Consider the following 22,989-nt stretch of genomic DNA (forward strand, 5'->3'; position numbering starts at 1 on the left):
AAAACCCTGTCTAAGCCTCTTTGTTTCTTCCCTTAATAAGTAAATTATTTATTCACTGCCTAAACCAGCCTTTAAAGCAGTCAAATCATACAGAATTAAAACTGATTGTCCAGAAAATCATACAGAAAAGGTATAAAATACTGTTATAAAACTACAAATGTAACAAAACAGGGCAGCTGCAGCCAACAGATTGGCAAAGGCGTTTAGCCATTTCCTGACTGAATCATTAGAGCAGGGGTCCTCAAACTTTTTAAATAGGGGGCCAGTTCACTGTCCCGCAGACTGTTGGAGGGCCGGACTGTTGTGGTGGATTCCGTTACTGTACAAGGCCGCGGGCCGTCAGTTCTCCGTCTTCTGCATCTCTCTCCCTTCCCCACACCACACACCCCGGCCTGGGAACTCACCTCACCTCGGTATCACCTCACACTCTGTCTCCGCCGCCTCAGCCCAGTGCCGGAAGTGTGCATTGCTAACGCGAGTTTAGGTCGAACGTCACTTCCAGTCTGATTTTGCCATAACCCGGCGGGCCGCATAAACATCCTCAGCGGGCCGCATCTGGCCCGCGGGCCGTAGTTTGAGGACCCCTGCATTAGAGTTTTCCTTATTCTTGTGGCAAGCCAGCCAAATTTTGCTAATTTGTATGTAACCTCAGGGTTCCTATCGCTAAGAAGATTCTTAAGGAGTTGCAGTTTTTGGCTACTGGTAAAAGGTATGGCCGTGGAAAATGGGAGCACTTCTCGATGATCATTATAAGCCTTACAGTCAAATATGACACGGACTAGAGATTCGATAATAAAGTTTTACTTTTCTTTCATAATGTGCCCAAGCGTACAGGTATCCCTTCAAAAAGAAGAAATTTAACGCTATGGCTATGAGGTTAAGTGTGAAGCATAGTGCTGTGGATTAAGTGGAAAGTGCATTGTGACTGAGAATAAAGAATAATAAACAGGACATTAAACTGGTTTTGCCTGTTGCTGTACAGGTTGAGTGGAATGAAATTATTGGATGTCAGTTGGATCCATATTACTGCTTTTGGTGGAATATTACAAACATTTGGATTGGAATTTCTTCTTTTTGAAGTGCCTTATTGAAAGATATTGGTTGACGTCTTTAAGAGGGGTTTGTACACATAAGAACATAAGAGAAGCCATGTTGGATCAGGCCAGTGGCCCATCCAGTCCAACACTCTGTGTCACATAAGAACATAAGAGAAGCCCTGTTGGATCAGGCCAGTGGCCCATCCAGTCCAACACTCTGTGTCACATAAGAACATAAGAGAAGCCATGTTGGATCAGGCCAGTGGCCCATCCAGTGGAACACTCTGTGTCACATAAGAACATAAGAGAAGCCATGTTGGATCAGGCCAATGGCCCCTCCTGTCCAACACTCTGTGTCACATAAGAACATAAAAGAAGCCATGTTGGATCAAGCCAATGGTCCATCCAGTCCATCACTCTGTGTCACATAAGAACATAAGAGGAGCCCTGTTGGATCAGGCCAGTGGCCCATCCAGTCCAACACCCTGTGTCACATAAGAACGTAAGAGAAGCCATGTTGGATCAGGCCAATGGCCCATCCAGTCCATCACGCTGTGTCACATAAGAACATAAGAGAAGCCATGTTGGATCAGGCCAGTGGCCCATCCAGTCCAACACCCTGTGTCACATAAGAACATAAGAGAAGCCATGTTGGATCAGGCCAATGGCCCATCCAGTCCATCACTCTGTGTCACATAAGAACATAAGAGGAGCCATGTTGGATCAGGCCAATGGCCCATCCAGTCCAACACTCTGTGTCACATAAGAACATAAGAGAAGCCATGTTGGATCAGGCCAGTGGCCCATCCAGTCCAACACCCTGTGTCACATAAGAACATAAGAGAAGCCATGTTGGATCAGGCCAATGGCCCATCCAGTCCATCACTCTGTGTCACATAAGAACATAAGAGGAGCCATGTTGGATCAGGCCAATGGCCCATCCAGTCCAACACTCTGTGTCACATAAGAACATAAGAGAAGTCATGTTGGATCAGGTTAATGGCCCATCCAGTCCAACACTCTGTGTCACATAAGAACATAAGAGAAGCCCTGTTGGATCAGGCCAGTGGCCCATCCAGTCCAACACTCTGTGTCACATAAGAACATAAGAGAAGCCCTGTTGGATCAGGCCAGTGGCCCATCCAGTCCAACACTCTGTGTCACATAAGAACATAAGAGAAGCCATGTTGGATCAGGCCAGTGGCCCATCCAGTGGAACACTCTGTGTCACATAAGAACATAAGAGAAGCCATGTTGGATCAGGCCAATGGCCCCTCCTGTCCAACACTCTGTGTCACATAAGAACATAAGAGAAGCCATGTTGGATCAAGCCAATGGTCCATCCAGTCCATCACTCTGTGTCACATAAGAACATAAGAGGAGCCCTGTTGGATCAGGCCAGTGGCCCATCCAGTCCAACACCCTGTGTCACATAAGAACGTAAGAGAAGCCATGTTGGATCAGGCCAATGGCCCATCCAGTCCATCACGCTGTGTCACATAAGAACATAAGAGAAGCCATGTTGGATCAGGCCAGTGGCCCATCCAGTCCAACACCCTGTGTCACATAAGAACATAAGAGAAGCCATGTTGGATCAGGCCAATGGCCCATCCAGTCCATCACTCTGTGTCACATAAGAACATAAGAGGAGCCATGTTGGATCAGGCCAATGGCCCATCCAGTCCAACACTCTGTGTCACATAAGAACATAAGAGAAGCCATGTTGGATCAGGCCAGTGGCCCATCCAGTCCAACACCCTGTGTCACATAAGAACATAAGAGAAGCCATGTTGGATCAGGCCAATGGCCCATCCAGTCCATCACTCTGTGTCACATAAGAACATAAGAGGAGCCATGTTGGATCAGGCCAATGGCCCATCCAGTCCAACACTCTGTGTCACATAAGAACATAAGAGAAGTCATGTTGGATCAGGTTAATGGCCCATCCAGTCCAACACTCTGTGTCACATAAGAACATAAGAGAAGCCCTGTTGGATCAGGCCAATGGCCCATCCAGTCCAACACTCTGTGTCACATAAGAACATAAGAGAAGTCATGTTGGATCAAGCCAATGGTCCATCCAGTCCATCACTCTGTGTCACATAAGAACATAAGAGGAGCCCTGTTGGATCAGGCCAGTGGCCCATCCAGTCCAACACCCCGTGTCACATAAGAACGTAAGAGAAGCCATGTTGGATCAGGCCAATGGCCCATCCAGTCCATCACGCTGTGTCACATAAGAACATAAGAGAAGCCATGTTGGATCAGGCCAGTGGCCCATCCAGTCCAACACCCTGTGTCACATAAGAACATAAGAGAAGCCATGTTGGATCAGGCCAATGGCCCATCCAGTCCATCACTCTGTGTCACATAAGAACATAAGAGGAGCCATGTTGGATCAGGCCAATGGCCCATCCAGTCCATCACGCTGTGTCACATAAGAACATAAGAGAAGCCATGTTGGATCAGGCCAGTGGCCCATCCAGTCCAACACCCTGTGTCACATAAGAACATAAGAGAAGCCATGTTGGATCAGGCCAATGGCCCATCCAGTCCATCACTCTGTGTCACATAAGAACATAAGAGGAGCCATGTTGGATCAGGCCAATGGCCCATCCAGTCCAACACTCTGTGTCACATAAGAACATAAGAGAAGTCATGTTGGATCAGGTTAATGGCCCATCCAGTCCAACACTCTGTGTCACATAAGAACATAAGAGAAGCCCTGTTGGATCAGGCCAGTGGCCCATCCAGTCCCACACTCTGTGTCACACAGTGGCCAAAAAACCCACGTGCCATCAAGAGGTCCACCAGTGGGGCTAGAAGCCCTCCCACTGTGCCCCCCCCAAGCACAAGAATACAGAGCATCACTGCTCCAGACAGAGAATTCCAACAATAAGCTGTGGCTAATAGCCACTGATGGACCTCTGCTCCAGATGCTTATCCATTCCTCTCTTGAAGCTGTTTATGCTTGTAGCCACCACCACCTCCTGTGGCATTGAACCTTCGGGTTTTTTCTCCAGTTCCAACCTCCAGGTGGGACCTGGAGATCTTCTGGAATTACAGTGGATCTTCAGACGGTGGAGGCCAGTTCCCCTGGAGAAAACGGCCGCTATGGATGCTGGATCTAATGGCATGATAGGGCCCTCTCCTCCAGACCCGTTCCTTCTGCAAGCTCCACCCCCTAATGTCTAGGAACCCCCTAACCCAGAGCTGGCAACCTTGATGCCTTCTTCCCCTCCAGGATTTCTGAAATGGCCCAGAGCTGCAAGCTTGACCCACTGGAATCGGGTTATGACAATATGGAGCATTACACAGTGGATTTCAACGCGGAGGAAAGAGTCCTGTACCAGCTGGATTTTCTCAAAGGTGGGGAGAGAGAACACCTCCAAAGGCCCGGATGGCAAATCTACCGAGTGGGAGGGTAGTAAGCAATTTGAGAGCCAGTTTGGTGTAGCGGTTAAGTGCGTGGACTCTTATCTGGGAGAACCAAGTTTGATTCTCCACTCCTCCACTTGCAGCTGCTGGAATGGCCTTGGGTCAGCCATAGCTCTCTTATCTGGGAGAACCGGGTTTGATTCCCCCCTCCTCCACTTGCACCTGCTGGAATGGTTTTGGGTCAGCCGTAGCTCTCTTATCTGGGAGAACCAAGTTTGATTCCCCACTCCTCCACTTGCAGCTGCTGGAATGGCCTTGGGTCAGCCATAGTTTTCGTAGGAGTTGTCCTTGAAAGGGTAGCTGCTGTGAGAGCTCTCTCAGCCCCACTTCACAGGGTGTCTGGTTTTTTTTTTTCAGTTAAAACAATTTTTATTTGGTAACATATGGTAATCATATCCTATACTAATAAAATATTAATAAATATTAATAATCATATCCTATACTAATAAAATATTAATAAACACTTAATACCTTCTCCATATATTATTCTTTTTCCTCCTCCCCTCCCCCCAAATCTTGACCCCCCCCCCGCCGGTGCCAATTACTTAAAATACTAATATCAAAAGGTATCCTTAACTTTAAAAGAATCTTAATAATAAAAATAAAAAAACTACATATCATTTTGCAAAGAAAAAAAACCACATTTCTTATATTCTTATAAAAACTCCACTCACTTATTATAGTTCATCTTCTTTATTCTTCTGACATTTAATTGGTATTCTCAAAAATCGCCCAATGTCCTTTTAGTTTCCATTCTTTTTCTATATATCTTCTGAATTTATCCCAGTCCATTTTAAATCCTTCTAAGTCATAATCTTTTAAGATTCTTGTAAGTCTATCCATTTCAGTCCATGACATAACTTAGGGTGTCTGGGGTTTTTTTTGGGGGGGGGGTGGGGAGAAGGTAAAGGAGATCGTGAGTATAGGGCGGGATATAAATCCAATATCTTCTTAACAAGGCCAACCGTCCTGACCCAGATGACTCAGGCTAGGTCAATTTTGTCATATTTCAAAAGTTAAGCCTGGCTCGTACTTGGATGGGAGACCACCAAGAAAATCCAGGGTTGCTACGTAGAGACAGGCAATGACAAACGTGTCTTGCCCTCTTCAGGGTCTATTAAGTCAGCTGTGACCTGACGGTGCTCCTTTTCTCCTGGATAGCCTAAACCAGGGCTGGCCAAAGTTGATTAACTTAAGAGCCACATAGAATAAATGCCACATGTTTGAGAGCCACAAGACATGAATGTCAGATGTGGGAGGGAAGGAAGGAAGGAAGGAAGGAAGGAAGGAAGGAAGGAAGGAAGGAAGGAAGGAAGGAAGGAAGGAAGGAAGGAAGATGGGGGAGGGAGGAAAGAAGGGAAGGTGGAAAGAAAGCAACTTTAAATGCATTCTCCAAGCTGCTGGCTGGCTTCACTTGGAGAAGTGATTTAAAAAGACAAATGGCTTCTCCAAGTCAGCCAACAGGGTGGAGGGGCTTTGAGAGCCACAGAATAAATGTGAAAGAGCCACACGTGGCTCCCAAGTTGCAGTTTGGCCGCCTCTGCTCTAGAACACCTTCGATGAAGGATCAGGCAGTAGGTGATGGGAAAGACTGCTGCGTAAGACCCTGGAGAACTGCTGCCAGTCTGAGAAGACAAGACCGACCCTTTATCAAGGGTCTGATTCGATACATGGGGAGGGATTGTGGCTCAATGTTGGAGCATCTGTTTGGCATATGGGAGACTCCAGGTTCAATCCCCAGCATTGCCAATTAAAGAATCAGGTGATAGAAAAAGAAGATTTTTTTGTTGTTATGGAATTTTTTTTTTTTGTAATACACTCAATATAGAGGAATTGCTAAGTGTAATTCTGATTTTCCAGTGATTTGGTTACCCTTGGCAAATTATATGGTTTTAATGGATAAAATTCCAAGTCATGGAACTGCTACAATTGTAATCTGATTACTATCTTAGTCACCTATTTTACAATCCAAGGAAGAGTGGCTAATTGCCACTGATGGACCTCTGCTCCATATGCTTATCCAATCCCCTCTTGAAGCTGGCTATGCCTGTAGCCGCCACCACCTCCTGTAGCAGTGAATTCCACATGTTAATCACCCTTTGGGTGAAGAAGGACTTCCTTTTATCCATTCTAGCCCGACTGCTCAGCAATTTCATTGAATGTCCACGAGTTCTCGTATTGTGAGAAATGGAGAAAAGGACATCTTTCTCTACCTTCTCTATCCCATGCATAATCTTGTCAACCTCTATCATGTCACCCCGCAGTCAACGTTTCTCCAAGCTAGAGAGCCCCAAGTGTTTTAACCTTTCTTCATAGGGAAAGTGTTCCAAACCATTAATCATTCTAGTTGCCCTTTTCTGCGCTTTTTCCAATGCTATAATACTCCTTTGGGGAGGGGCCATGGCTCAGTGGTAAAGCATCTGCTTGGTATGCTGAGGGTTCAATCCTCAGCATCTCCAGTTAGAAGGACCAGGTGATGTGACAGTCCTTTCTCTGCCTGGAGAGCTGCTGCCGGTCCGAGTAGACAATTCTGACCTTGCTGGACCAAGGGTCAGTAGAAGGCAGTGTCATGTTTTCAGGAGTCCCTCATGCTTTGACGTTCATTCTGCAATTTGTTCTTTTCCTAGTTGAAGAAGAGTCCGAACCGGCAGCAGAGGAAGATGGCGCCTGTGGGGAGGCTGAAGACCCAGGGGCTGGTGAGGGAAGAGAGGACCCAGAAGGCTTCTTTGCCTTTGGGAAGGAGGAGCAGGCTTTGGGAGTCACTTCTACGATGAGCGAGGGTCTGAACGGCACTGCTGGTGGAGGGGAAGGGAAGGCTGTTCCCCAGCCAGGGGCAGAAAGCCAGGTTGGCGCAGAAGGCACCCTGCAGGCCTCTGAGCAGGTAAGAGGAGATCCCAGACTTGTGCAATAGAATGTCAGATGTTCCAGCTTGGAAAGACGGAGATGTGCCATGCCACGGAAGAGAGCCAATTTGGTGCAGTGGTTAAGTGTGCAGACTCTTATCTGGGAGAACCAGGTTTGATTTCCCATTCCTGCACTTGCAGATGATGATGTGACCTTGGGTCTGCCACCACAAGTTCTCTCAGAGCTGTTCCTCTCAAGAGCAGTTCTGGAAGAACTCTCTCGGCCCTACCTACCTCACGAGGTGTCTGTTGTGAGGAGAGGAAGGGAAAGGAGATTGTAAGCTGCTCTGAGACTTCTTTGGTTAGCGAAGGGTGGGGGTATAAATCCAATCGCCGCCTCCTCCTCTTCTTCTTTTCCTCTTTCTGTTCTTCCTCTTCTCATTCTCCTCTTCCTCTTTTCCTCCTCCTCCTTTTGCTCTCCTCCTCTTCTTTTTCTCCTCCTTTTCCTCTTCTCCTCCTCCTCTTCTTCTTTTTCTCTTCCTGTTCTTCCTCTTCTCATTCCCCTCCTCCTCTTTTCCTCCTCCTGCTCTCCTCCTCCTCCTCTTCTTTTTCTCCTCCTCTTCCTCTTCTCCTCCTCCTCTTCTTCTTTTTCTCTTCCTGTTCTTCCTCTTCTCATTCTCCTCCTCTTTTCCTCTTCCTCCTCCTCCTCTTTTCCTCCTCCTCCTCTTGCTCTCTTCCTCCTTCTCTTCTTCTTTTTCTCTTCCTGTTCTTCCTCTTCTCATTCTCCTCTTTTCCTCCTCCTGCTCTCCTCCTCTTCTTTTTCTCCTCCTCTTCCTCTTCTCCTCCTCCTCTTCTTCTTTTTCTCTTCCTGTTCTTCCTCTTCTCATTCTCCTCCTCTTTTCCTCTTCCTCCTCCTCCTTCTCCTCTTTTCCTCCTTCTCTTCTTTTTCTCCTCCTCTTCCTCTCCTCCTCCTCCTCCTCTTCTTTTTCTCTTCCTGTTCTTCCTCTTCTCATTCTCCTCCTCTTTTCCTCCTCCTCTTCCTCTTCTCCTCCTCCTCTTCTTTTTCTCCTCCTCCTGTGGGGTGCTTGGCCAGTTGTGGGAGGAAAGGGCAACTAGCTTAGTCTCCTGAGAGGACAGCTTCAGGATCCAGAGTGGGTGTTGCCATAGTTGCTGCTCTCTTCTGGAATACTGAGATCAGAGAGTGGGCACCACCACAAAATAGCCTAAAGGGAAGCAGGACAAAATGGCTTCCCATGGGGGCAATGACAAAAAGCTGGGAAGTCCCATGCTGGGCATCTTTTTCTGATAGAGCACCCTTCTGCTGCATCTTCCCCAGAGATAACATTCCTCTGGCTGCAGCCTCTCCACTTTTCTCCCTGCAGCCTTTCCCAGAGAGAACACATCCAGTCAGTGGCTTGGCCTATTTATGCTTTCCTCCCAGGTCCCACCCCTCTTGAGGTAGTTTTCCCTCCAAAACCTCAGCCACCCAATCAGAGGGACCGAAGGGGTCCTGGGAGATGTAGCCTCATAAGCCACTCCTAGGCAGGCTTCTCCCTGCCCTCTAAGCCACGCTAGGCCTCAGATCATGATGTTACCTCACAGGGTCATTGTGAGGACAAGATGGAAGAGAAGAGGGCTGTGTCAAGTGCTTCAGGTCCCCACTAGGCAGAAAGGCAGTTCACTGTTTAATTCAGGCCTTGGATTCAGTGGGAGCTCATAGGAGCACAGCTCCTGAACCTTTCTGAGAGTTCCACATCCTTGTCCATTGAATAGTAGGCGCAGCTGTATAACAATCCCTGAATGAGCTCCACCACCTTTTTTTTCTACAAAACGATCCCTGGTTTAATTAATTTACTGATCAGGTATCTGTTCTTTTAAAGATACCAAATGTTATAGAGCAGGGGTGGCCAAATCTGCTTAATGTAAGAGCCGCATAGAATAAATGTCAGATATTTGAGAGCCACAAGAGGAAGGAAGGGAAGGGAAGGGAAGGGAAGGGAAGGGAAGGGAAGGGAAGGGAAGGGAAGGGAAGGGAGGAAGGAAGGAAGGAAGGAAGGAAGGAAGGAAGGAAGGAAGGAAGGAAGGAAGGAAGGAAGGAAGGAAGGAAGGAAGGAAGGAAGGAAGGAAGGAAGGAAGGAAGGAAGATGGGGAGATGGAAAGAGGGGAGGTGGAGGGAGGGAAGGTGGAAAGAAAGCAACTTTAACTTTAAACACATTCTCCAAGCCACCAGCTGGCTCAGCATGGAGACATGATTTAAAGAGACTAATGCTTTCTCCTAGCTGGCTGATGGGACGATGTGGCGTTGAGAGCCACACAATTTGTGCAAAAGAGCCGCATGTGGCTCTCGAGCCACTGTTTGGCCACGCCTTTTATAGAGCCAAGAAGGGGGGTTTTTTGGACAACCATCTAGATATCCTGTTATGACCCGTTTCACTTCCTTCTGGTATCTGGTTTTCTTTAGGGCGAGGACTCCCCACTGGGTCCTAGAGAGCTCCATTTCCCAGGCTCCGATTCACCGTCTCTGGCGGAGGGAACCTCCCAGAGCCATGTCCTGGTGGACGTGGGAGAGCCCCAAGAAGGTGTGGCTGTCGAAGGGTTCAGCACCATGGAGAGCTCAGCAGAGAATGGGGATGGAAACGCCTTTCTCCTGAATGGAGCGGCAGCATCTTCTAGCAGCCAGGTCAGGAACTGGCAAGTGGTGTCGGAGGTCATGGCCATATGTGAGAGCCAGTTTGGCATAGTGGTTAAGTGCGTGGACTCTTATCTGGGAGAACCGGGTTTGATTCCCCACTCCTCCACTTGCACCTGCTAGAATGGCCTTGGGTCAGCCATAGCTCTGGCAGAAGTTGTCCTTGAAAAGGCAACTGCTGTGAGAGCCCTCTCCAGCCCCACCCACCTCACAGGGTGTCTGTTGTGGGGGAGGAAGGTAAAGGAGATTGTGAGCCGCTCTGAGACTCTTTGGAGTGGAGGGCGGGATATAAATCCAATATCTTCTTCTTCATCATCTTCTTCTTCTTCTTCATCTTCTTCTTCTTCTCCTCTTCTCTTTCTCCTTCTCCTTCTTCTCCTTCTTCTCCTCCTTCTTCTCCTTCTCCTCCTTCTCCTCCTCCTCTTTCTCCTTCTCCTCCTTCTCTTTCTCTTTCTCCTTCTCTTTCTCCTTCTCCTCCTTCTCCTTCTCTTTCTCCTCCTCCTCCTCCTGGGGTCAATCCAGGCTAGTATTTGAATGGGGGACCACCAAGGAAGTCCAGGGTTGCTACACAGAGGCAGTCAATGGCAACTGCATTTGCAAAGTTGCCCAGTCCCCATGGACTGGTGTGTTTGTGTGTGTGGGGGGGGGGGGCGGGATGCTGGGGTTTTTGCAGGAGTACGGGTAGAGAGCCTGGAGCGGCAAAAACACCAGCACCCCCACACACTCCGGTCCATGGGGACTGCCCGACCCTGTAAAGACAGTTCCTGCTGACGAGAGCCAACCCTACTTTAGCTTCTGAGATCTGATGAGATCTGGTTAGCCTGTGCTATCCAGGTCAAGGCAAGAGAGGAACACAGTGGGTTCACCATTGCCTTCCTCTGCATAGCAACCCCAGACTTCCTTGGAGTTCTCCCATCCAAATACTGACCAGAACTTCTGAGATCTGAGAAGATCAGATAACCTGTGCTTCTGGACTGTAGGTTTCTGCTAGACTAAGGTTGCCAAGTCTGTGTTGGAAAAATACCTGGACACTTTGGGGGTGGAGCCAGCAGAGGGCAGGGTTTGGGGAAGGGAGGGGCCTCAGCAGGGTCCAATGAAGAAGACTGCAGAAGAAGACTGCAGATTTATACCCCGCCCTTTTCTCTGAATCAGAGACTCAGAGCAGCTCACCATCTCCTATATCTTCTCCCCCCACAACAGACACCCTGTGAGGTGGGTGGGGCTGAGAGAGCTCTGACAAAAGCTGCCCTTTCAAGGACAGAGTCTCAGAATGGCCTACAATCTCCTTTCACATCCTCCCCCACAACAGACACCCTGTGAGGTGGGTGGGGCTGGAGAGGGCTCTCACAGCAGCTGCCCTTTCAAGGACAGAGGCTCAGAGCGGCCTGCAATCTCCTTTCCCTGCCTCCCCCACAATAGACACCCTGTGAGGTGGGTGGGGCTGGAGAGGGCTCTCACAGAAGCTGCCCTTTCAAGGACAGAGGCTCAGAGCGGCCTACAATCTCCTTTCCCTTCCTCCGCCACAACAGACACCCTGCGAGGTGGGTGGGGCTGGAGAGGGCTCTCACAGCAGCTGCCCTTTCAAGGACAGAGTCTCAGAATGGCCTACAATCTCCTTTCCCTTCCTCCCCCACAACAGACACCCTGCGAGGTGGGTGGGGCTGGAGAGGGCTCTCACAGCAGCTGCCCTTTCAAGGACAGAGAGCGGCCTATAATCTCCTTTCCCTTCCTCCCCCACAACAGACACCCTGTGAGGTGGGTGGGGCTGGAGAGGGCTCTCACAGCAGCTGCCCTTTCAAGGACAGAGGCTCAGAGCGGCCTACAATCTCCTTTCCCTTCCTCCCCCACAATAGACACCCTGTGAGGTGGGTGGAGCTGGAGAGGGCTCTCACAGAAGCTGCCCTTTCAAGGACAGAGGCTCAGAGCGGCCTACAATCTCCTTTCCCTTCCTCCCCCACAACAGACACCCTGCAAGGTGGGTGGGGCTGGAGAGGGCTCTCACAGCAGCTGCCCTTTCAAGGACAGAGAGCGGCCTACAATCTCCTTTCCCTTCCTCCCCCACAACAGACACCCTGTGAGGTGGGTGGGGCTGAGAAGGCTCTCACAGCAGTTGCCCTTTCAAGGACAACCTCTGCCAGAGCTATGGCTGACCCAAGGCCATTCCAGCAGCTGCAAGTGGAGGAGTGGGGAATCAAACCTGGTTTTCCCAGATAAGAGTCTGTGCACTTCACCACGACACCAAACTGGCTCTCTGGTCCAATGCCCTGGAGCCCACCCTTCAAAGCAGCCATTTTCTCCAGGGGAGTTGATCTCTGCCAGCTGGAGATCAGTTGTAAAAGCAAGAGATCTCCAATCTCCACCTTGAGGCTGGCAACCCTATGCTAGACTCAGATCCAATATATAACAATGAAATGGAGTGACGGTATGTACAATAAGAAAACAAAACTCCTGACATTAGGCAAATAATTTTGTCCCCCAAATTATAAGAACATAAGAGAAGCCATGTTGGATCAGGCCAATGGCCCCTCCAGTCCAACACTCTGTGTCACATAAGAACATGAGAGAAGCCCTGTTGGATCAGGCCAATGGCCCCTCCAGTCCAACACTCTGTGTCACATAAGAACATGAGAGAAGCCCTGTTGGATCAGGCCAGTGGCCCCTCCAGTCCAACACTCTGTGTCACATAAGAACATGAGAGAAGCCCTGTTGGATCAGGCCAGTGGCCCCTCCAGTCCAACACTCTGTGTCACGTAAGAACATGAGAGAAGCCCTGTTGGATCAGGCCAATGGCCCATTCAGTCCAACACTCTGTCACACCTTGGCCAAAAAAACCCCAACCCAAGTGCCATTAGGAAGTTCACAAGTGGCGCTAGAAGCCCTTCCACATTGCCCCCCCACCAAGCACCAAGAATACAGAGCATCACTGCCCCAGACAGTTCCAATAATATACTGTGGCTAATAGCCACTGATGGACCTCTGATCCATATTTTTATCCAATCCCCTCTTGAAGCTGGCTATGCTTGTAGCCGCCGCCACCTCCTGTGGCAGTGAATTCCACATGTTAATCCCCTTTTGGGTGAAGAAGGACTTCAGTCCAATTATTCAGTCCAACACTGTGTTCAGTTCTGCCCGACTGGTCCCAGATGGAGACCCTGGTGTTTTTTTATTTATTACTCCGGGTTTTTTATGACTCCAAGTCTCCGTCTGGGACCAACTGGGCAGAACTGAACAGTGTTGGACTGAATATTTTTAGTACTGCGTGAGACTCAAATCTGACCCATAATGACACGACCGCATTGAATGCTCTTAAAACACATTGGTATATCGGGGGGAAATTATGTTATTGAATAGCTCCCAGAACAGTCCTTTGCAGTTTGCTGAAAATCTTTCCTCAGTCTTTCAGGAACATAAGAACATAAGAGAAGCCATGTTAGATCAGGCCAATGGCCCATCCAGTCCAACACTCTGTGTCACACAGTGGCCAAAAAACCCAGGTGCCATCAGGAGGTCCACCAGTGGGGCCAGGACACTAGAAGCCCTCCCACGGTTACCCCCCCAAGCACCAAGAATACAGAGCATCACTGCCTCAGATATAAGAACATAAGAGAAGCCATGTTGGATCAGGCCAATGGCCCATCCAGTCCAACACTCTGTGTCACACAGTGGCAAAAAATTTTATACATACACACACACTGTGGCTAATAGCCACTGATGGACCTCTGCTCCATATTTTTATCTAAACCCCTCTTGAAGGTGGCTATACTTGTGGCCGCCACCACCTCCTGTGGCAGTGAATTCCACATGTTAATCACCCTTTAGGTGAAGAAGTACTTCCATTTATCCGTTCTAACCCGACTGCTCAGCAATTTCATCGAATGCCCACGAGTTCTTGTATTGTGAGAAAGGGAGAAAAGTACTTCTTTCTCTACTTTCTCCCTCCCATGCATTATCTTGTAAACCTCTATCATGTCACCCCGCGGGCGACGTTTCTCCAAGCTAAAGAGCCCCAAGCGTTTCAACCTTTCTTCATAGGGAAAGTGTTCCAGCCCTTTAATCATTCTAGTTGCCCTTTTCTGGACTTTTTCCACTGCTGTAATATCCTTTTTGAGGTGCGGCGACCAGAACTGCACACAGTACTCCAAATGAGACCGCACCATCGATTTATACAGGGACAAAGGAATTCCTTTGTCCTGCCCTTGCCAAAATCTGAAATGGCATTCTTGGGCCCGTGTCCCGCCGAGGTGTTTTCTAATGCTGTACATTCCCTTGCAGGATGTGGCTAATATCGCTTAGCAGCCAGTACAGTCATTGGAGCATCGGTGGCCTCAGAGAAGGTTAAAATTGCAGTAATGGATTTCCGGCCCCAGATAGCACATAATGGCCCCATTTCTAGCCGTGGGGCTCTTCCATCTTCCCCCATGCCTGCAATAATTGTTGCTTTTACACGTTTTCTTCTGCCTGTTGGATTTGAGCAACTGCATTAGAAGGGCACTCACAATTTCTTCTGCATCATCGCGCCAGGCTATAGTTGGCATCTAGAAGGGGGTTAACACTTGCGGCGACGGTCTAACTTGGGGAGGGGGGGTGTGTGCGATTTAGAAACCCATTTGGACCCCATTTTCCTTGTTGCTTTGTTCTCTCCCTCCCCCCTCTTAAAAATACTTCCTGAACCACTGCTTTTATCATTAAAATGTGTGTGTATGTGTGGACATGTGAGCTGAATGAAACTTAATTTTCAGGCACTTTCTCATAGGTGAGTTGGGAAGCTGGCAGTGCAGTGATGCTGTTGTGGATTATTATGAACATAAGAGAAGCCATGTTGGATCAGGCCAGTGGCCCATCCAGTCCAACGCTTTGGGTCACACAGTGGCCTAAACCCAGGTGCCATCAGGAGGTCCACCAGCGGGGCCAGGACACTAGAAGCCCTCCCACTGTTGCCCCCTCCAGCACCAAGAGTACACAGCATCACTGCCTTAGACAGAGAGTCCCATCTATACCCTGTGGCTACTATCCACTGTTGGACCTCTGCTCCAGATGTTTATCCAATCCCGTCTTGAAGCTCTCTATGCTTGTAGCCGCCACCACTTCCTGTGGCAGTGAATTCCACATGTTAATCACCCTTTGGGTGAAGAAGGACTTCCTTTTATCCATTCCAACCCGACTGCTCGGCAATTTAGTGGAGTGCCCAGGAGTTCTCGTATTGTGAGAAAGGGAGAAAAATACTTCTTTCTCTACCTTCTCTATCCCATGCATACCCTTGTGAACCTCTATCTTGTGATGTCACCCCACAGTTGTCATTTCTCCAAACTCAAGAGCCCCAAGCACTTTAACCTTTCTTCGCAGGGAGAGTGTTCCAACCCTTTAATCATTCTAGTTGCACTTTTCTGCACTTTCCCCGATGCTTTCCTCCGGAGATCCTGGAGAGCTGCTGCCAGCCGGAGTAGACAAGACTGACCTTAACAGACTTTGGTACACCTGTTTTGCTTCGGAACAGGGCTATGGCTCAGTGGCAGAACACACAGAAGGTTCCAGGTTCAATTCTTGGTGTCTCCAGTTAAAAAAACAATCAGGGGGTATGGAAGTCCTCTCTGAGACTCTGGAAAGCCACTGCTGGTCAGAGTAGACAGTACTGACTAGGGTGCATCCGTAGTCAGATTCAGTATAGGACAGCTTCCCAAGAGAATGTAGACCAGGGTGTCAAACATGTGTCCCAGGGGCCGAATCAGGCCTCTTGAGGTATCCTATCAGGCCCCGCAGCAACTGGCTCCTGTCTGCTTCCTTCTCCCTCTCTCTTGTTCCCTTCTGCATCTCAGCTTGCTTTGCCAGGCTTGCTCAATCGCACAGGAGCTTCTGAGCCCAGCCTCTCTTCCTTCAATTGGCTGAGGCTCCAGGAAAGGAAAGGAAAGAGCCAGAGCTTCCTTTGCCCAGTTCCCTGGATCCCATGGGAGAAATACAAAGACAGCACCTTTAAAACCAACAAGCGCTGATGTTTTAAGCATGCTTTATTTTACGGGTTGTTTTTTTAAAAAATCTAGTCTTGTTTTTCTGTGTCCTTTAAAAAGTTTATATCTCCGCTACCTAGTTTTAAATAGGTTCACACATGGCCTGGCCCAACAAGGTCTTATTTATTTAGTATGTGCGAAAAGGACCTAGGGTCTTAGTGGATCATACGCTGAACATGAGTCAACAGTGTGATGCGGTGGCTAAAAAAGGCAAATGCAATTTTGGGCTGTATCAACAGAAGTCTAGTGTCCAGATCACGTGAAGTGATGGTATCGCTTTACTCAGCTCTGGTAAGACCTCACCTGGAGTGTTGTGTTCAGTTTTGGGCACCACATTTTAAGAAGGATATAGACAAGCTGGAACGGGTCCAGAGGAGGGCGACGAAGATGGTGAGGGGTCTGGAGACCAAGTCCTGTGAGGAAAGGTTGAAGGAGCTGGGCATGTTTAGCCTGGAGAGGAGGCGGCTGAGAGGTGATAGGATCACCATATTCAAGTACTTGAAGGGCTGTCCTAGAGAGGAGGGTGTGGAATTGTTTTCTGTGGCCCCAGAAGGTGGGACCAGAACCAACAGGTTGAAATTAAATCAAAAGAGTTTTTGGCTCAACATTAGGAAGAACTTCCTGACCATTAGAGCGGTTCCTCAGTGGAACAGGCTTCCTCCTCAGGAGGTGGTGGGCTCTCCTTCCTTGGAGGTTTTTAAGCAGAGGCTAGATGGCCATCTGACAGCAATGAAGATCCTGTGAATTTAGGGGGAGGTATGTGTGAGTTTCCTGCATTGTGCAGGGGGTTGGACTAGATGACCCTGGAGGTCCCTTCCAACTCTATGATTCTATGTCAGATCTGGCCCTCATGACAAATGAGTTTGACTCTCCTGATGTAGCTGTTCAGATGTGGCTCCCTACTGGGCCATGGTTTGCTCTCGCACACCATCTGGCACGGGGAGGTCCGTCTCTCTCTCCCTCTGGCCTCCTGTTTTGGGTTAGGCTTTCCAAATCCTCTCTCAGCCCTTCTGCTTTTCCAGGGCCCAGCCTCCGATTCTCCTGCTGATACGGCGAGGAATGAAGAGATCATCGAGCCGCTCCTCAGCAGCTGGTTCAATCCCACCCTTTGGCTGCACGATTGAAGCAGATGGTGGCAAAGGTAAGCCCCGGACCAGCTTCTCTTCCACCTGGGCATAGTCGGAACGCAGGGGCACCTTGAGAGCCAGTTTGGTGTAGCGGACTCATATCTGGGAGAACCGGGTTTGATTCCCCACTCCTCCACTTGCAGCTGCTGGAGTGGCCTTAGGTCAGCCGTAGCTTTCACACAGGTTGTGCTTGAAAGGGCAGCTGCTGTGAGAGCTCTCTCAGCCCCACCCACCTCACAGGGTGTCTGTTGTGGGGGGAGGAAGATAAAGGAGTTTGTGAGCTGCTCTGTGACTCTTGAGTAGAGGGCGGAATATAAATCCAATGTCTTCATCTTCTTCAAGACCAGCAAGTTGAATAAGAATAGAAGAACATAAGAGAAGCCATGTTGGATCAGGCCAATGGCCCATCCAGACTAACACTCCGGGTGTTTTCGCACTGACGCCCCTCTTCACCGCGCAGGATCGGCGCGGATTTCGCACTAATTGCCGCGGAGCACCCGGAAGAGCCGGAAAGTCGCGCGGCTTTTGCGGCACAAACGGAAACCGCCAAAAACCAGTTTCCATTTGCGCCGCAAAAGCCGCGGGACTTTCTGGCTCTTCCGGGTGCTCCGCGGCAATTAGTGCGAAATCCACGCCGATCCTGCGTGGTGAAGAGGGGCATCGCTGCAGATTAAGGTCAGTGCGAAAACACCTTCCGTGTAACACAGTGGCCAAAAAACCCCAAGTGCCATCAGGAGGTCCATCATTGGGGCCAGGACACTAGAAGCCTTCCCACTGTACCGCCCCCCCCCCCCCAAGCACCAAGAATACAGAGCATCACTGCCCCAGACAGAGAGTTCCAACAATATGCTGTGGGCAATAGCCATTGATGGACCTCTGTTTCAGATGCTTATCCAATCCCCTCTTGAAGCTGGCTATGCTTGCAGTCGTCACCACCTCCTGTGGCAGTGAGTTCCATGTGTTCATCCCTCTTTGGGTGAAGAAGGGCTTCCTTTTATCTGCTCTGTCCCGACTGCTCAGCAATTTCATTGAACGCCCACGAGTTCTTGTATTGTGAGAAAGGGAGAAAAGTTTGGATTCTTTCAAACCTCCCAGGAGAAAAAAAAAATTCTTCACACCATTGCCTGCCTCTGCACAGCACCCCTGGATTTCCTTGGTGGTCCCCCATCCATGTGTGGACCAGGGTTGACCCTGCTTAGCTTCCAAGTCCTAACAAGACAGGGCCACCCAGATCAGGCTGACTCAGTTGATCCTTCCTCCCTCCCTCCCTTCCTTCCAGAGCCAGTTTGGTGTAGTGGTGAAGTGCGTGAACTCTTACCTGCGAGAGCCGAGTTTGATTCCCCCTCCTCCACTTGCACCTGCTGGAATGGCCTTGGGTCAGCCATAGTTCTGGCACAGGTTGTCCTTGAAAGGGCAGCTGCTGTAAGAGCTCTCTTAGCCCCACCTACTTCACAGGGTGTCTGTTGTGTGTGTGTGTGTGTGTGTGTGTGTGTGTGTGAGGAGGGGGGAGATAAAGAAGATTGTGACCACTCTTGAGACTCTAAGATTCAGAGTATAGGGCCGGATATAAATCCAATATCCTTCCTTCCTTCCTTCCTTCCTTCCTTCCTTCCTTCCTTCCTTCCTTCCTTCCTTCCTTCCTTCCTTCCTTCCTTCCTTCCGTCTTTCTTTCCGTCTTTCTTTCTCTATTTCTCTCTCTTTCTCTCTCTCTTTCTCTTTCTCTCGTTCTCTTTCTTTCTTTCTTTCTTTCTTTCTTTCTTTTCTTTCTTTCTTTCTTTCTTTCTTTCTTTCTTTCTTTCTTTCTTTCTTTCTTTCTTTCTCATGCCATTGTGGGTTTGCATACTGAAGCTGGGTTTTACGTCCATCATACATAATTTATCCCATGGAATCTTTTGTAAAGCGCAGAAATGCCATTCAATGAAAAGGCCCACATCTCATTTGCATGGAGATTAGCGCACAGAGCCGATTGTTCAGAGGCTCTTCAAAGACTTCTGCTCTAAGGAAGCCTGGAAACTTGTGCTCCTCAATAGAGAGGAAAATAAAACAGCCTCTAATATGGGGCCACTTGCAACAATTCAGCCGTTGGAGTGCCCATGTCTGAGAAACGCAATTATTCCCCACCCTGCCACTTTTCAGACCTGCGTCACGGAGGAATGGGAATGGTCCCTGTTTTGTTCTTTGCTCACGATGTATATTTCAACCAAAGGTCCAACCATCTTCTGCCAAAAGGATGAGAATGTGTGTTTTATATTGTCTGATTTCTTTACCACGTGCTCTGGAAACTTTTGATTTACAGGCGCAAGGCCATGTTGTGCTATACCAGGGGTGGCCAAACTGTGACTCGGGGGCCACATGTGGCTCTTTCGCACATCTTGTGTGACTCTCGAAACCCCCCCTGCCCTGTCAGCCAGCTTGGAGAAGGCATTTGTCTTTTTAAATTGCTTCTCCAAGCCAAGCCAGCAAGCGGCTTGGAGAGTGCATTTTAAGTTAAAGTTGCTTTCTTTCCATCTCTTTCCTCCCTCCCAATCTTCCTTCCTCCCTCCCTCTCTCCCTACCTGAAAGCCAGTTTGGTGTAGTGGTTAAGTGTGCGGACTCTTATCTGAGAGATCCCGGTTTGATTCCCCACTCCTCCACTTGCAGCTGCTGGAATGACCTTGGGTCAGCCATAGCTCTCGCAGGAGTTGTCCTTGAAAGGGCAGCTTCAGGGAGAGCTCACTTCACAGGGTGTCTGTTGTGGGGGAGGAAGGTAAAGGAGATTGTGAGCCACTCTGAGATTCAAAGTTAAGGGCGGGGTATACATCCATTATCTTCTTCTCCTTCCTTCCTTCCTGAGAGCCAGTTTGGTGTAGTAGTTAAGTGCACAGACTCTTATCTAGGAGAATTGGGTTTGATTCCCCACTCCTCCACTTGGAGCTGCTGGAATGGCCTTGGGTCAGCCATAGCTCTGGCAGGAGTTGTCCTTGAAAGGGCAGCTTTTGTCAGAGCTCTCTCAGCCCCACCCACCCCACAGGGTGTCTGTTGTGGGGGGTGGAAGGTAAAGGAGATTGTGAGTCACTCTCGAGATTCAGAGTGAAGGGTGAGGTATAAACCCAATATCTATCTTCTCCTTCCTTCCTTCCTTCCTTCCTTCCTTCCTTCCTTCCTTCCTTCCTTCCTTCCTTCCTTCCTTCCTTCCTTCCTTCCTTCCTTCCTTCCTTCCTTCCTTCCTTCCTTCCTTCCTTCCTTCCTGCCTTCCTCCTCCCTCCCTCCCTCCCTCCCTCCCTGTCTTGCAGCTCTCAAACATCTAACGTTCATGTCTTGCAGTTCTCAAACCTCTGACATTTATTCTATATGGCTCTTACGCGAAGCATGTTTGGCTACCCCTGGGCTGGACCCTGAATTCTCTGGGGGTTTGATCCAAAAGCAGAGCCCCCCCCACCCCCGCTTCAAATAACCCTAACATGTGTTGTCTGAACTGCTTCCCATCCCCTGGAAAGCTTGCCACTTCTCTACACAACTTCGTATTCTTACAGTCTTCTTACAATGCTTGGTTTTCTTTTTGCTTAACCGCCAGGTCCAACTCCATCGTACTGTCCGCCAGCCCCCTGGAGACCCATGAGCATCATCCAGCCCACCTTGTGAAATAAGGAAGAAGAAGGAGACGCAAAGAAGACACAACACCGTCACGGGGCATGCAAATGAGAGCTCCAGAGGACTCAAGCAAGTGAGGAAACCCCTCTGCCTTCCGAGTTCTTTCTCATCTCCTTCTCCTTCACGTCCAACTTCCTCTTCCTCCTTCTGAAACACTCAAGTATTGTTGGTTGACCCCTCTTATAACTGTTATGCCATAATTTCAGAGGGTAGTTGTGTAGTTCATGGTAGAAGACCCAGTCCAGTGGCACCTTAGAGAGCAACAAGATTTTGGCACGTATGAGTCTGAGAGGTACAAGTAGGAATGCTCCTTTGCATTGGTTGCTGAAGCTGAATTCATTCACAGATTCAGAATAATGGACCCCCGGGACTGAATAGGGACCTAGGGTTCTTATCTCACTACAAATGCTAATTTTCTGCCCTTAAAGCAGGGCTGTCAAACTCAATTGTTATGAGGGCTGGATCTGACATAAATGATACCTTGTTGGGCCAGGGTAGTTGTTGGGCCAGGGTTGGAGAGCCAGTTTGGTGTAGTGGTTAAGTGTGCGGACTCTTATCTGGGAGAGCCAGGTTTGATTCCCCACTCCTCCACTTGCACCTGCTGGAATGGCCTTGGGTCAGCCTTATCTCTGATAGGAGTTGTCCTTGAAAGGGCAGCTGCTGTGAGAGCCCTCTCCAGCCCCACCCACCTCACAGGGTGTCTGTTGTGGGGGAGGAAGGGAAAGGAGATTGTGAGCCGCTCTGAGACTCTTCGGAGTGGAGGGCGGCATATAAATCCAATATCTTCATCTACCTCACAGGGTGCCTGTTGTGGGGGGAGGGAGGTAAAGGAGATTGTGAGCTCTGAGACTCTTGGGAGTGGAGGGTGGGATATAAATCCAATATCTTCATCTACCTCACAGGGTGTCTGTTGTGGGGGAGGAAGGTAAAGGAGATTGTGAGCCGCTCTGAGACTCTTCGGAGTGGAGGGCGGCATATAAATCCAATATCTTCATCTACCTCACAGGGTGTCTGTTGTGGGGCAGGAAGGGAAAGGAGATTGTGAGCCGCTCTGAGACTCTTCGGAGTGGAGGGCGGCATATAAATCCAATATCTTCATCTACTTCACAGGGTGTCTGTTGTGGGGGAGGAAGGGAAAGGAGATTGTGAGCCTCTCTGAGACTCTTCGGAGTGGAGGGCGGGATATAAATCCAATGTCTTCATCTACCTCACAGGGTGTCTGTTGTGGGGGAGGAAGGTAAAGGAGATTGTGAGCCGCTCTGAGACTCTTCGGAGTGGAGGGCGGCATATAAATCCAATATCTTCATCTACCTCACAGGGTGTCTGTTGTGGGGCAGGAAGGGAAAGGAGATTGTGAGCCGCTCTGAGACTCTTCGGAGTGGAGGGCGAGATATAAATCCAATGTCTTCATCTACCTCACAGGGTGTCTGTTGTGGGGGAGGAAGGTAAAGGAGATTGTGAGCCGCTCTGAGACTCTTCGGAGTGGAGGGCGGCATATAAATCCAATATCTTCATCTACCTCACAGGTTGTCTGTTGTGGGGCAGGAAGGGAAAGGAGATTGTGAGCCGCTCTGAGACTCTTCGGAGTGGAGGGCGGCATATAAATCCAATATCTTCATCTACCTCACAGGGTGTCTGTTGTGGGGGAGGAAGGTAAAGGAGATTGTGAGCCGCTCTGAGACTCTTCGGAGTGGAGGGCGGCATATAAATCCAATATCTTCATCTACCTCACAGTTTGTCTGTTGTGGGGCAGGAAGGGATAGGAGATTGTGAGCCGCTCGGAGACTCTTCAGAGTGGAAGGCGGGATATAAATTCAATATCTTCATCTTATTCTTCTTCTTTCAGAGGGTAGTTATGTAGTTCATGGTAGAAGACTCACTCCAGCAGCACCTTAGAGATCAACAAGATTTTGGCATGTATGAGTCTGAAAGTCTAACGTCCCTTTGTCAGGTACAAGTAGGAATGCTCCTTTGCATTGGTTGCTGAAGCTGAATTCATTCACAGATTCAGAATAATGGACCCCCGGGACTGAATAGGGACCTAGGGTTCTTATCTCACTACAAATGCTAATTTTCTGTCCTTAAAGCAGGGGTGTCAAACTCAATTGTTATGAGGGCTGGATCTGACATAAATGAAACTTTGTTGGGCCAGGCCGTGTGTGTCATAAATTGTAATGCCAGCAGAGAGATAAACCTTATAAGGGACACAGACAGACACAATTA

At 49.1% G+C, this 22,989-nt stretch overlaps 1 protein-coding gene across 1 annotated transcript in view; it reads left to right on the forward strand.

The window, feature by feature from the left end:
* The window catches only part of LOC132590776 (tripartite motif-containing protein 54-like), a 58,836-nt gene extending 41,703 nt beyond the window's left edge, over nucleotides 1-17,133 (forward strand). Inside the window, exons 8-11 of the mRNA XM_060263701.1 lie at nucleotides 4,282-4,406; nucleotides 7,103-7,356; nucleotides 9,780-9,998; nucleotides 17,032-17,133. Of these exons, the coding sequence (XP_060119684.1) occupies nucleotides 4,282-4,406; nucleotides 7,103-7,356; nucleotides 9,780-9,998; nucleotides 17,032-17,133 (700 nt within the window). The remainder of the gene's footprint in view (nucleotides 1-4,281; nucleotides 4,407-7,102; nucleotides 7,357-9,779; nucleotides 9,999-17,031) is intronic.
* Nucleotides 17,134-22,989: the final 5,856 nt, after the last annotated feature.

This window comes from Heteronotia binoei, chromosome 2 (assembly GCF_032191835.1).
Source record: "Heteronotia binoei isolate CCM8104 ecotype False Entrance Well chromosome 2, APGP_CSIRO_Hbin_v1, whole genome shotgun sequence".
Taxonomy (NCBI): domain Eukaryota; kingdom Metazoa; phylum Chordata; class Lepidosauria; order Squamata; family Gekkonidae; genus Heteronotia; species Heteronotia binoei.